Below are 12,525 nucleotides of genomic sequence, written 5' to 3' on the forward strand. Positions count from 1 at the left end.
TGCACATTATCAACACTGACATACTCTCAGTGTTGTTGTTACTTATAACAATAAATGTACAGTACAGACTCTAAGCGTAGTGTTGTTAATGTGCAGTACGTGTTGTGACAGTTTCAGTGTTGTTAATGTGCTTCAGTGTTGTTAATGAGCAGTACAGTGTGTGAGTGTCAGTGCTGTTAATGAGAGTTTCTCACTTTCTGTTTTGTGTTGGCAGGTTGTGGTGGTCTGGATCAGGTCCTTGAATCCCTCTTCTGATCCTCAGGAGAGGAGCAGATTCTGAAATGAGTCTGAGGAGCCTGGGCCCTGAAATTGAGAGGTAAGAGGGTGTCCTTTTGTTTGAGGAACTGACTCTGTCACTGTTGCTGTCTGGGCAGGGAGCTGTGAGGATGTGTTTGAGGAATGTGCTCTGTATCTTCATAGAATATCAGGAAGTCTTATCACTTCATAGTACCACATTATTTAATGCAATAAATATATAAAATCATGGCCAGAATATTCAGTTAGGGGTCATGATCATGATCCTGCTGTGTCATGTCTGGCTGAGGGTTCCTGGCCCTTCTGTCTTGGGCCTAGAGTTCAAGGTTCTGTTGTCATGGTACCATCAGACATGCATTATGTAGGAAACATTACAGATAATTTGTCCATCTTTGCTGTAAATTGTCATCATCTCACTGAAACTTCCAGACTTTGCAATTGTTAAGGGTTCTAAAAGATCTAAACTATGTACTGAATTTATGCATCTGTCGCTTGGAAAATGATTGCAATATTTAACTCAAATTGCTTAACGCTCATACCACATTTATTAATAATGAAGTTTATTAATATGTGTGTATTAATATAAGTGTCATTTACTATTAATTAAGTTTAATGCCAATCATTATTACTAGCTGTGAATTTTAAGATATCCTAGGGAGTGAAGAGAACAGAACTTAAGCAAATAGTTATATAAATGGAGCATGAGTCTTTAATGTGTTTTTTAAAATCTGGGAGTATACTGAATAGATTTGTTAAATATTTTATTGTGATGGGTCTCCATAATCATGGTTATCAGAGGAAAGAAGGGGTAATGAGGAACCGGGCGGCACCAAAGCATACGTACAGGGCTGTAACAAAAGCATTCTTTCCGGACCCTATGTGGATGACACAATCCGGGGTTGAGTGAGAATACACGAGGGAAAAAAGGCATGCAGGAAGCGGGGATGAAAACAGGGGGGCATGTCCATGAAGTGCTGGTGGTCGGGGGAGGTGTGGCCGAGGCAAACGAACCAAAACAGAGTCCAATGTGAAATCCAGGATGAAAGCAAAAGGTCCAAAGCCAGGCGGTCCATCTGAGACTGACGGTCAAAAATGGGAACTGGGTCGGAACCGGCAGGGGGAACGGGAACAGGAACAGAAACTTAAAACTCTAACGGAGCCTGGCGATTCCAGGTCCTGGGCTTTCATGATACGGGAATCAATGCAGAGCCCTGAACTGAGTGGGCATCTGGCTTTTAAGCGGGGCTGGAAGGAGGCTGGAACAAGGGGCAGGTGCACAAAATCAGGTCCGAAGTGAAAGAGCCAGAGTGGCTTAAGGAGGAGGGATTACAATCGCGACAAGGGCAGAGCAGTGGCACTATTGCTCAGGATCTGTGCCTGTGGCTAGAAGTTTGCTGGTTCAAATCCCTCGGCTGGTAGAGAAATCTGACTCTGTTGGGCCCCTGAGCAAGGACCTTAACCCCAACTTCTCCAGGGGCTCTGACCGCAAGCTTCTCTCCCTTTCTGTGTGTCTCATTCAATGTGGCTTCTTGCGTTTTTATGACTCTTGTTGTAGCGCTGCTCTTGTAATGTTGTAGGATTGTGCACAGGTGTCAGAAGATACTGTTGTACAGGATAACCTTATCTTAGCAGAGCAACACGCCAGCAAGCTCTTCCCCACTTTGAAAGGAAGTTGTTGGAACTGACTAAGAAATAACTTAATTTGAAATGTAAGCTCCTACTGACACAGGATGAGAAAGAGAAAAGTTTATTTCAGGAGAAAATGAAAGTTCTGGAAAGTAAACAAAAGGCACACCGTGCTAAAGAAATGTATTACCTTAAAAAAATAGAAATGCTTAGAAGGTCAGAGGAACCATAAAAGTTTTTTTTGCTCAAGTAATTTTATAAGTTTAATTTCCAGTTCTGTTAAAAATAAAACTTAACTTTACTGGTCATTAGTTGGTGTCTTTTGTAACGATTTTTGTTTCAATTGTTTCTTGAATAATTGCAATTGAGTATACCATTAATAACTACGTACCCTCATCTGGTGAATTGTAGCCTAAATGCAATTCTTAAATTAAAAACTAACATTATTTTTTTAGGAAATGTAGTTTAAATATAAACAGGAAACAGACAAAGTAATAATTGTATATTAAAGTAGCCTATGTACAGTATTAACCTACTAATCAGATTGCTTGAAATGTTCTGATGCACAGTCCCCTGCAGTTCGGACTTTAATTAGTACAACAACAACACCGAGCCCTGGGATCCGGATCAAGCACAAGTTCAGTTGAACTCCAAATTTGTTCCGCACATTTTTTCGCTACAATTGAACTCAGAGCTGGAGATGATCTCCAGAAAGTACCGTACTAACTAAACCGCAACTTAGTACACAGCTATGTACTAACTCTGGAAGTTCGTTGCAATTGACCCAGGATGACTGGAGAGGCAGCATTTTGCTACTACACTCCTAAACTGTAGAATATTATACCTAAAAATATTAGAGAGGGTGGTTCTGTGGATATTTTTAAACTGCCGCTTAAAACATATTTTTTTACTCGTGCTTTTACTTGATTTTTCTTATATAATTTCAGAGCTTTGTATTGTTTGTGCAGGGTTCTTTTCATTTGTTATTGTTGCTCTTTTTAAGTTGCGTAAAGTGTTAACCTTTTTAAATGAGCACTATGAGTTGCAAAAAAAGTATGAAAGGTGCTATATTTAAAAAATATATATTGTATTGCCCTAGCCCAGTGGTGAGGAGGAAGCGCACCTAGGCACTCAGGGTACCGCGCGAAGCAGGCTAGGAGTTAAGGGTCTGCACGAAGACCAGCAGCTGACCCTGCTCGTGTAAATAGATATTAGTTTAAGTGTCCTGTGTAGTTTAGTAAGTGTGTAGTTTTCTGTTAACAAGTTACCACCCTAAACATGTGTATGTGTTCCCTCGGTCCCCTTATGTGTGTATAAACCCTGTGGTTGGTATTGTTCTAAAAGGAGAATAAAAACAGTTGCTTGTTTCCCTATCCCCACTTGTCCTTTGTCCTGATTGAACTTGAAAGCTCTACAATATTATTATTGTTGTTATTGTTATTAATTGAGTAGGCTTACAATTTTTGCAATGTATATATTAAAAGTTTTTAAAGCTGTGTGTGTGGAGGGGGGTGGCGTCATGGAATTTTTTTAATCCTAAAAAAGGGTCACACTCTCAAAAACGTTAAGAACCCCTGTTCTAATACCTTATATCTCACTTAAATGGTATAATTGAAAGTTCACTTTAGGTTGGCAAAACTACAGTATAAATACAGTAGGAAACGAATATCCCAACAGAAGTACAGCAATAATTTTGCCACAGATCTGTATCAAGTTGTGATATAAATCATAAAGCTGTCATGGTAGATTTGGTCAAATCAGGGAAGGTCTGAGAAGGGGTGACTAAAAGCACAGTGAGGGACAATTGTCCAATATTTCAACACTTATATTATATTAAACACAATATTTCAAACACAGTTTGCAACACTTACAGGAAGAGACTGGACATTTTTATTTGTTCAGGGATTACAGACTACTTCATTAAGTCTTGTTTCACAATTCCACTGCATAAGTATTATAATTTTATTAGCTCTGTGGCGATGTTGATTGGTGAATGACATTGAATGATGAATTATGATCACATTCATTGATGTTACACTGCCACATACTGTATGGTTCTTCATGTAACAGTATGTGAAAGAGTCACAGGTACTTGTGTTGTCAAGGTGTAACTGATAAGAGGTGCACACTGCTGAAAGGAGCTCAGTCATTCACAGACATCGGCTGACTGATAAAGATCCATTATACTCATGATGAGTGGGATGAACTGAAGTGTCTCTATTTGTCACAGTTTGCTTTATGTGTAGTCAAATAACACATTGGAAGAAGTGAAACCTTCTGTTTCATGAAAAGTATCTGAGGGGTATTGATCAGATCCTTCTTTCATGCTGTAACAGGAGCCAGTCCAGGCTCTCGTGAAGCGTAGCTCAGGACCCTATGCAGATGGTATAATCCAGAAGTGGAGAAGAACAACAAGGAATAGATGTAGAGGATCAGGACAGGTTGACAGATGGGGGGGGGGGGCATGACGACGGTGATCCTGTGCTCGGTGTGCGTGGTGCAGGCAAACAAGTTCTGAAAGTTCAAGGGGGAAAATCTGGGGCACAGTCCAAAGTCCAAAACCGGGTGAATCATCCAACTGGAGACAAACAAAAGTTAAAATCCTGAACGGTATCCAGAACAGGTACAAAGAATGAAACCAGGGTAATGAGGCTATGTGCTCCAAGCCCCAGACTTAGACGGTTAGGATGCCGTGATGAAGCCTGTGCCGTCGGGTCTCTCCTGGACCCGCTGGTAGGTGGGCTTCCGGGCGTCCATCTTTCAGTGCTGAGCCAGGAACAGCAAGAGTGCCAGGCTTAAATAAGGAGACAAAACAGAGGGCAGGTGCATGTACTCAACTAAAAAGGGCAGGAGCGCCCTTAAGACAAGGGATTACAATCGTGATACATGCTCATGTGTGCTGAGGAGTGGTATGTCTCAGGGCTCGGGTAGTTCAAAATACAAAGGTCAATTCAATTCAATTTATTTTTATATAGCATCTTTCACAACAAAGTTGCCTCAAGGCACTTAACAATGCAATTGACAATACATTTTGTCAATAGAGAACAGAAGACCAGAAGACAACAGAGGAGAGGAACCAAAAACGCCTTATTAAGGAGAAAAAAAAACCTCTAGGGGTCCAAGGTCAACTGGTTGCCCAACCCTTTTGGGCATGCTAACATTATGTAATTAAAAAAATGAAAAGATGAGAGTATTAATCCAAATCCAAGATCTAATTGCGAATTTAAAAATGTCCGAGGAATGTACCTAAAATTCACAAACAACATCAGCAAAACAAAATTTGTCCCATACACCTGTGCTGTCCATGTCAATACCCTCCTTTAACTACAAGAGAGTTCTTGAACAACAAGTTCTCATTTAAGACAGTGCTGAGATTATTTTATCTATTCTGTATCAAAGGAGGAGCCTTCCCTCAGCGCAGATTCTTCTTTTCTCTAGTATCTCCACTTTCTTTCTCTACCACATCTTAAAGAATGGGCACAGTCTTATTTATACTGAAAAGGAATCCACTTTAATACCTGGATAGCTGGACTCGGTACACATGACCATTGTGTCCTCAGTGGACATCCTGAAAGACACTCTAAAGAATGACCATAGACTTACCATAGAGACAGGTGTCACTGGTAAATCAGATTAAAGACTTGATATCTGCATTGCATAGACAATACAAATTAATTGTAGACAATAATAAGAAAGGCAAGCACAAGGTTTGGTTATATATTTAAAAGCTAAAAATTTCTGCAGGAATATTTACATCATACACTATCCCTTTAAGAAGGCGTAGACCTCTCCGGAACACTTATCCTTTTCAGTCTCATCACCACACCCCCGGCACTAAAGTATTTCAGTAACCTTCATTCTTTCACTGCTCAGTATTCTGGTTGTTTGGATTACGATTCTTGGACTTGGCTCAGTTCTCTGCATAGGAACCTATCTAAGTACCCTGGCTATTGTAACAGGAAAGAGGGAAAGGGCTGTGAGAGAGGAACTGGCAAGGGAGCTGCAAACTTAATTCCTGTATTATTAATAAGCCTTGCTGCTACTGGAGGTTATTGGAAAGACTGTGTCTGTGTTGTTCACAGGGTGAAGCTGGACAGACCAGGGTCACCAATTCCCAGTGGTGTCTCCATGAAGAGTGACCAGTCAATGGATTCACCAATAAAGTTCACTGATGGAACCTTCATTCCTCACCCAAGGTGGGATCACTATTGTCCATTGAGTGCATCATGAGATAAACAATAAAAATACTGCTGAATAATTTTATTTATATACTATTTTTCCAAAGCCAAGGATGCTTGACAAATGTGGGTGATACTGATTACCTGGTGTCTTTCAAGAAAAACACAGGCTGAGATCCTTGGATCAATTAGCTACTAACTACCAAGCTGACCAGGTGGGCCCAATCATTCCTTTAATGATTGTAGTTTTATTGTAAATGTGGACACTACTTGCATCTTTTGGATTTTCTGATTTTCACATTCTGGATGTGTTGAATTTCTGGTGCTTTTACAGGGTTAAAAATTTAAGTGGGTCAGAGAAGGATTAATAGGTAATTGAATGTACAGGATAATGTGACTGTGTGAAGGACCAAAAGGGAGATGAGAAGATTTATCAGTTTGACCAACAAAATCACAAGCTACAGTACATGATCAATATGTGACTTCATCTGAGCAGCTCTGACTCCCCAGTAGAAAAGTGACTCCAGGCTCTCTGAGCTGCTCCAGTCTGGAAACCAGCAGAAACACCCTGGAGTTCAGGTTCATGTTCACACACTGGGTCTGTGTGCTGGCCCCTTGCAGGCTCTTTCCTTCAAGCCATGAAGAGGAAAAGTGGCTGTGTGTTAAGGATTCGGTAAGAGAAACCGAAACCAGTGAATGAACCCACTTGCAGGAGCTGATAAAGCCTAGCCGTGATCCAAAGAAAGCCGTAGTCAAAGAAACGAGCCGAGAGTCCAGGGGAAGCCAGAGATCCAAATAGGGAACGAGTTACCGAAGCCAAAGCGTGATCCGAAACCGTAGACAATAGAGCAATCCGAGAATCCAGGGGAAGCCAGAGATCCAGAACAGAGCGTGAGTACCGAAGCCAAGCCGTGATCTGAAAAACTGTCGTCAAAGGGGGAAAATCCGTAATCCGAAAACCGAGAATGATACAAGACAGAAGAAGGAGAAGCGCAACCAGGAAGCTCGAAAGGAAAACCAATACTGAGCAAGGAGGTAGGGAAAGACAGGTGTTTAAGTACAGGATGAGACGGGGGTGTGGTGGTGAATAAGAAAACTGATAGGTAAACTGATGGGGTAAGGCTACGCCTTCTTCTGCCTCTTCCGTTGCCGGGAGGCAGGGATCGTGACACTGAGCCTGGAGGTGAAGTAGAACAGCCCTATGACCAGCATAGCCACTTCTAAACATTACATTGACATTAACAGAGACACTCTGAAAGGACACACTTGGTCTGTGTACTTCAGCCCTGTGTCTAAATGTGGAGAGAGGAGTGTAGGGGTTTTGTGCATTTCCTGGGACAAGAATTAATTGTAACAGTAAGTCCCAAAATGATTCTTTGATGGCTATTTGAAAATTGACCTTGCGGAACAACCCCGCAATGCACACATGCGAATACTAATACACGACTGTACATTTATTAATACATAAAATGTGCATATAAACATAACAGATCTTATAGTGAGGGTTAGGAGAATACAAAAGGTATACATTCAATCACGAAGTTTTAAATACCAAGAGACACATACATTCAGCATACCATTAATTTATACCGTTTCCTTAAAGAGCTTAGATTACAATGTCTACACTAGATACTTAAAAGCAAGTACATCACTCATAGAAATTAAACTGACATCAACTGGGGTTGAGGTCACAGTTGAATTCTCGGGCTGTAATTCAGAATGTTGAATACTCATCCAATTTATGTGGATTCAGATTTCCCGCAGACACAAAGGAACAGCAACAGGCTGTTGCGTCCAATCAGCATCCTCTGGCCCGGTGCCATGCAGTCCTGGTGCAGCTGAGGTGTGGGAGAAAGAAGGAGAAATTCCTGCTTTGGTGCACTAGCAGTGACTCTCTGAAGACCAGCTAGTTAGGCCTGGCTGAACTAAGAGAGTTTGTGCTCATGAAAATTGACTGTGGGCCCGAGCAAGTCACACTCTTTAGACGGGAAGAAGACCAGATCGTTCCCTATGTAGCGCTAGTCCTGAATCTTGAAATTCAGCTGTCGACAGTTCCGACAGTAGTTCATTCATTGATCAGGCGAGCGTTCGCGGTGGGTTACCGGCGGTTCACGAGGCTTGCTGCTGGGCTAACCTCAGGCGGATCCTTTGGTTACGCGCGGGCGACCTCCGATCTCAACTCTTAGAACAAAGTAAAGTCCTGGCACTCGGACACACTGGTCATCACATGATTGTCCGAGATGAGTCTAAGAGTGTCGGAGGGGCCCCTTCTGGGCCTGTGCTGCCTCTTTTATCTGGAGGAACTATGGTCTTTCATTGGTTGAAAGTCCCACAGACATTTGAGACCCACATGGGGTTACCCTGCCCTACCAGTTGCTGATTGGCTGATCAAGGTGGAGGATGAGTAACAATGCTCTCTGACCTTAGGGTTGTAAACCTTGGGATGAGACTCTTCCTTAGAATCTCCCAGACAGAAAGGCACCAGAGATGACCATTCATTAGGGTGGCTAGAGAATCTCAGCCTTGGGAGTTGTTTCTTATCAGGAAACTCTATTACGCAGAAAAACACCTAAAATCTGAACCGCATGGAATGGCCTCTCTGTGTCCAGCACCACTAAGATGAGGGAGAGAGGAACTGGCAAGGGAGCTGCAAACTTAATTCCTGTATTATTAATAACCCTTTCTGCTACAGGAGTTTATTGGAAAGACTGTGTCTGTGTTGTTCACAGGGTGAAGCTGGACAGACCGGGGTCACCAATTCCCAGTGGTGTCTCCATGAAGAGTGACCAGTCAATGGACCCACCAATAAAGTTCACTGATGGAACCTTCATTCCTCACCCCAGGTGGGATCACTGTTGTCCATTGAGTGCATCATGAGATAAACAATAAAAATACTGCTGAATATTTTTATTTATATACTATATTTCAAAAGCCAGGGATGCTTGACAAATGTGGGTGATACTGATTACCTGGTGTCTTTCAAGAAAAACACAGGCTGAGATCCTTGGATCAATTAGCTACTAACTACCAAGCTGACCAGGTGGGCCCAATCATTCCTTTAATGATTGTAGTTTAGCTTGTAAATGTGGACATTACTTGCATCTTTTGGATTTTCTGATTTTTACATTCTGGATGTGTTGAATTTCTGGTGCTTTTACAAGATTAATAATTTAAGTGGATCAGAGAAGGATTAATAGGTAATTGAATATACAGGATAATGCGACTGTGTGAAGGACCAAAACAGAGATGAGAAGATTTATCAGTTTGACCAACAACATCACCAGCTACAGTACATGATCAATATGTGACTTCATCTGAGCAGCTCTGACTCCCCAGTAGAAAAGTGACTCCAGGCTCTCTGAGCTGCTCCAGTTTGGAAACCAGCAGAAACACCCTGGAGTTCAGGTTCACGTTCACACACTGGGTCTGTGTGCTGCCCCCTGCAGGCTCTTTCCTTCAGGCCATGAAGAGGAAAAGTGGCTGTGAGCCTGGAGGTGAAGTAGAACAGCCACAATACCAGCAGAGCCACTGCTAATTATTAAAGTGACATTAACAGAGACACTCTGAGCAAGCGTCTGAAAGAATACACCTGGTCTGTGTATTTCAGCCCAGTGTTCAAATGTGGAGAGATGAGGTTAATGGAAATACTGTGTCTGTGTTGTTCACAGGGTGAAGCTGGACAGACCGGGGTCACCAATTCCCAGTGGTGTCTCCATGAAGAGTGACCAGTCAATGGACCCACCAATAAAGTTCACTGATGGAACCTTCATTCCTCACCCCAGGTGGGATCACTGTTGTCCTTTGAGTGGATCTCTCCATGAGACACAATTGTGTGAACTGGATCACTTCTCCATTTCTTATTTCCTCTGCTCTGTGAAACATTTTAAACTAATGAAGAACTGATAGATAGAAAATGCTAAAAAAAAACAAAATTCTATTTTCTTACAACTAAGGGATGAAATGGTGAGTATGCAATGTAGTTATGACCATGGACACACACAGCTCTGGAGGAACAGTGAGCTGTAATTGAGCACAATAGTGAGGAGCGGTAGAATATAGAACCTTGATTCTCAAAACATTTTCTGCCCTTGAAGTTATCTGCACATCATGTGTGACATAGGAAGAGAGCTGCAGAATCTGCTCCCAGCTATATGTCCATGACATTTTTCCCCTTTCTGTCTTGAACTCTGTAAGGATCTATTTTTTTTTCTCCTGTCCTGAATTTTTGTGGTTGTATTTTGTTTGTGTAAAGAGCAGTGCAGAGAGATTCTGCATGAATTTTGTGACAGTCGTTCTCTGAGTTCAAGACACAATATGATTATTTTGCTCACTCACAGGTCTGCTGGGCATGGAGATGTTTTCTGCGACTTCTGCCCTGAGAAGAAGCTCAGGGCTGTGAAATACTGTCATGTCTGCCCAGCCTCCTACTGTGAAATACACGTCGGACAGCACTACACAGTCCCAGCTCTGCAGAAACACAGACTGGTGGACATCAGTGGAGACCAGGAGCTCAAATTGTGCCAGAAGCACAGAAAAGCTCTGGAACTGTTCTGTAATACTGACCAAACTCTCATCTGCAGCCTGTGTTCAGTGAACGAACACAGGGGACATGAAACCGTCTTTATGTCAGACCAGGGACTGACACAGGTAAGAGGCTTCGGTCACTCATCTGCTATATAAGATTAGACCTGTGCTGAATATTGATACTATTTTCACCAACTAATTTTACTGTTAAACTCTAAGGACTGAGTGACTCTGTGTGTCCCTGTGCTCTCTTCCAAAGACAGAGATAAAGATCTGTAGTGACTAGTGAGACGGAATTAATACACATTCATCACTGAGGGCAGTTGGGTGTCTGTGTGTTGTTTTATTTCACATGTACAGTGTAAAATATTAGTGACCACAACCCAGTATCTCAGTGCAGATACACCAAGGAGTTGTCTCTCATTCTTACTATGGAATTGTTGTCACTATGGATGCTTTCATTGTGTTAGTATGAAAGCTTCATACCTCTTCCTTTAAAATCTGCTGATTCTACCTATTTCTGAGTCTCACCGTTCTTTCTGCTCTTTATGCTCAGGATGTGAGGAGAGCTGTGGCAGGGGGATTCCAGGAGACTGACCAAGCAGGTTAGTGTGAAAGAGAGTGTGTTAGTGTGTTTCTCTATATGTGGTATGCGGGTATGTGAGAGAGTGTGCATCTGTGTAGAGAAAAACAGACAGGTCAGTGTGTGTAAATGAGTTTTCTGTTAACTGCCAGGGATCAGACATAGTAATTTAAAGTTTCATACACTGATTTTAAATATATTGTACAGTATATGCAGTTTATTTATTGATATACCACCTGTCACAATTGATCCACTGAGCAAACGGGAGGATGGATGCTGTGTGGTACCTCAGGTGGTCAGGAGACTAGAAGGTAGCTTCCGGAGTAAACGAGGGCTAGGTAAGAGACGTGGTCAAAGGTAAGTTCCGTGATTCAGATCATGAAGAGTAACAAGAAGGCTTCCAATCCAGGAGAGGGCTAGGCAAGGGATGTGGTCAAAGGCAAGTTTCATGGTTCATAATGAGAAAAGCAAGGCAAGGCAGGAGCTCCAAAGAACGACCAATACCAGGGGAAGAGTAGAAGGTTTTGGAGGGTTTAAGTATTGTGAGAGGAAGAAGGTAGTGCACTACCTTCTTCCTCTCACAATACTTAAACCCTCCAAAACCTTCTACTCTACATCAATCAGTGCGATTGATGGAGTGTCGTGTTTGGCAGGAGCGGTGTCATTTGGCAGAAGTGCTCAGGGCTGGAGTGAAATTAGCGTGAGTGGGCTTCCATGTGAGAATGTGTTGGGATGAGGGCATGACACTGCCAAAACAGATCTGCTGTTATATGAATCATTGATTGTTCTCCCAGGAATTAAAGAGTAAATAATAATAAAGTTAAAATACAAATAATATACTAATGTTTTATTATCTTACTTGTAGGTTATATCCTTCTCATATGTCAGTATCATGGTTAAATCAAGTTCATTTCTCAAAGACAAGTTAATATGCACTTACTGTCAGGTACTACTCTACCTTTGTATTTGATATAGTTAAACTCACTAGAATTATAGTGTGATTAAAGAAGTATTATACGCAAAGATCAAGGAACTGATCTGATGATGTGCTGATGACAGAGCTGAGCAAAGTTATCACTGTGGCTTCTTCAGCTGCTTGTTCTGTGCCAAGAACCTACAAGTAAGACAATACATCAAAAATTAATTTGTTGGATACTACCTTATGAAGCAGAAAATCACTTGGCTAGGATGTCATCAGGTATTATAATGATACTTACCCTGCAGAGTCCTCATTGTTTCGACATCCACATTGGCTGGTGAGCAATGTCAGATCTATTGTCCTGGGTCTCATTGTCTTTGTAAAGGCAAGAGAAAGATTATTAGAAATCTTTAATAACACTTACAATGTTACAATGAGGT

General features: G+C 41.8%; 1 protein-coding gene across 1 annotated transcript in view; it reads left to right on the forward strand.

Annotated features, from left to right (window-relative positions):
* The window catches only part of LOC102697920 (NACHT, LRR and PYD domains-containing protein 3-like), a 158,442-nt gene that overhangs the window by 19,488 nt on the left and 126,429 nt on the right, over positions 1-12,525 (forward strand). Inside the window, exons 2-7 of the mRNA XM_069180090.1 lie at positions 215-316; positions 5,964-6,077; positions 8,789-8,902; positions 9,728-9,841; positions 10,397-10,706; positions 11,140-11,188. Of these exons, the coding sequence (XP_069036191.1) occupies positions 282-316; positions 5,964-6,077; positions 8,789-8,902; positions 9,728-9,841; positions 10,397-10,706; positions 11,140-11,188 (736 nt within the window). The 5' untranslated portion in view covers positions 215-281. The remainder of the gene's footprint in view (positions 1-214; positions 317-5,963; positions 6,078-8,788; positions 8,903-9,727; positions 9,842-10,396; positions 10,707-11,139; positions 11,189-12,525) is intronic.

The sequence above is a fragment of the Lepisosteus oculatus genome, chromosome 18 (assembly GCF_040954835.1).
Source record: "Lepisosteus oculatus isolate fLepOcu1 chromosome 18, fLepOcu1.hap2, whole genome shotgun sequence".
In the NCBI taxonomy this organism is placed as follows: Eukaryota; Metazoa; Chordata; class Actinopteri; order Semionotiformes; family Lepisosteidae; genus Lepisosteus; species Lepisosteus oculatus.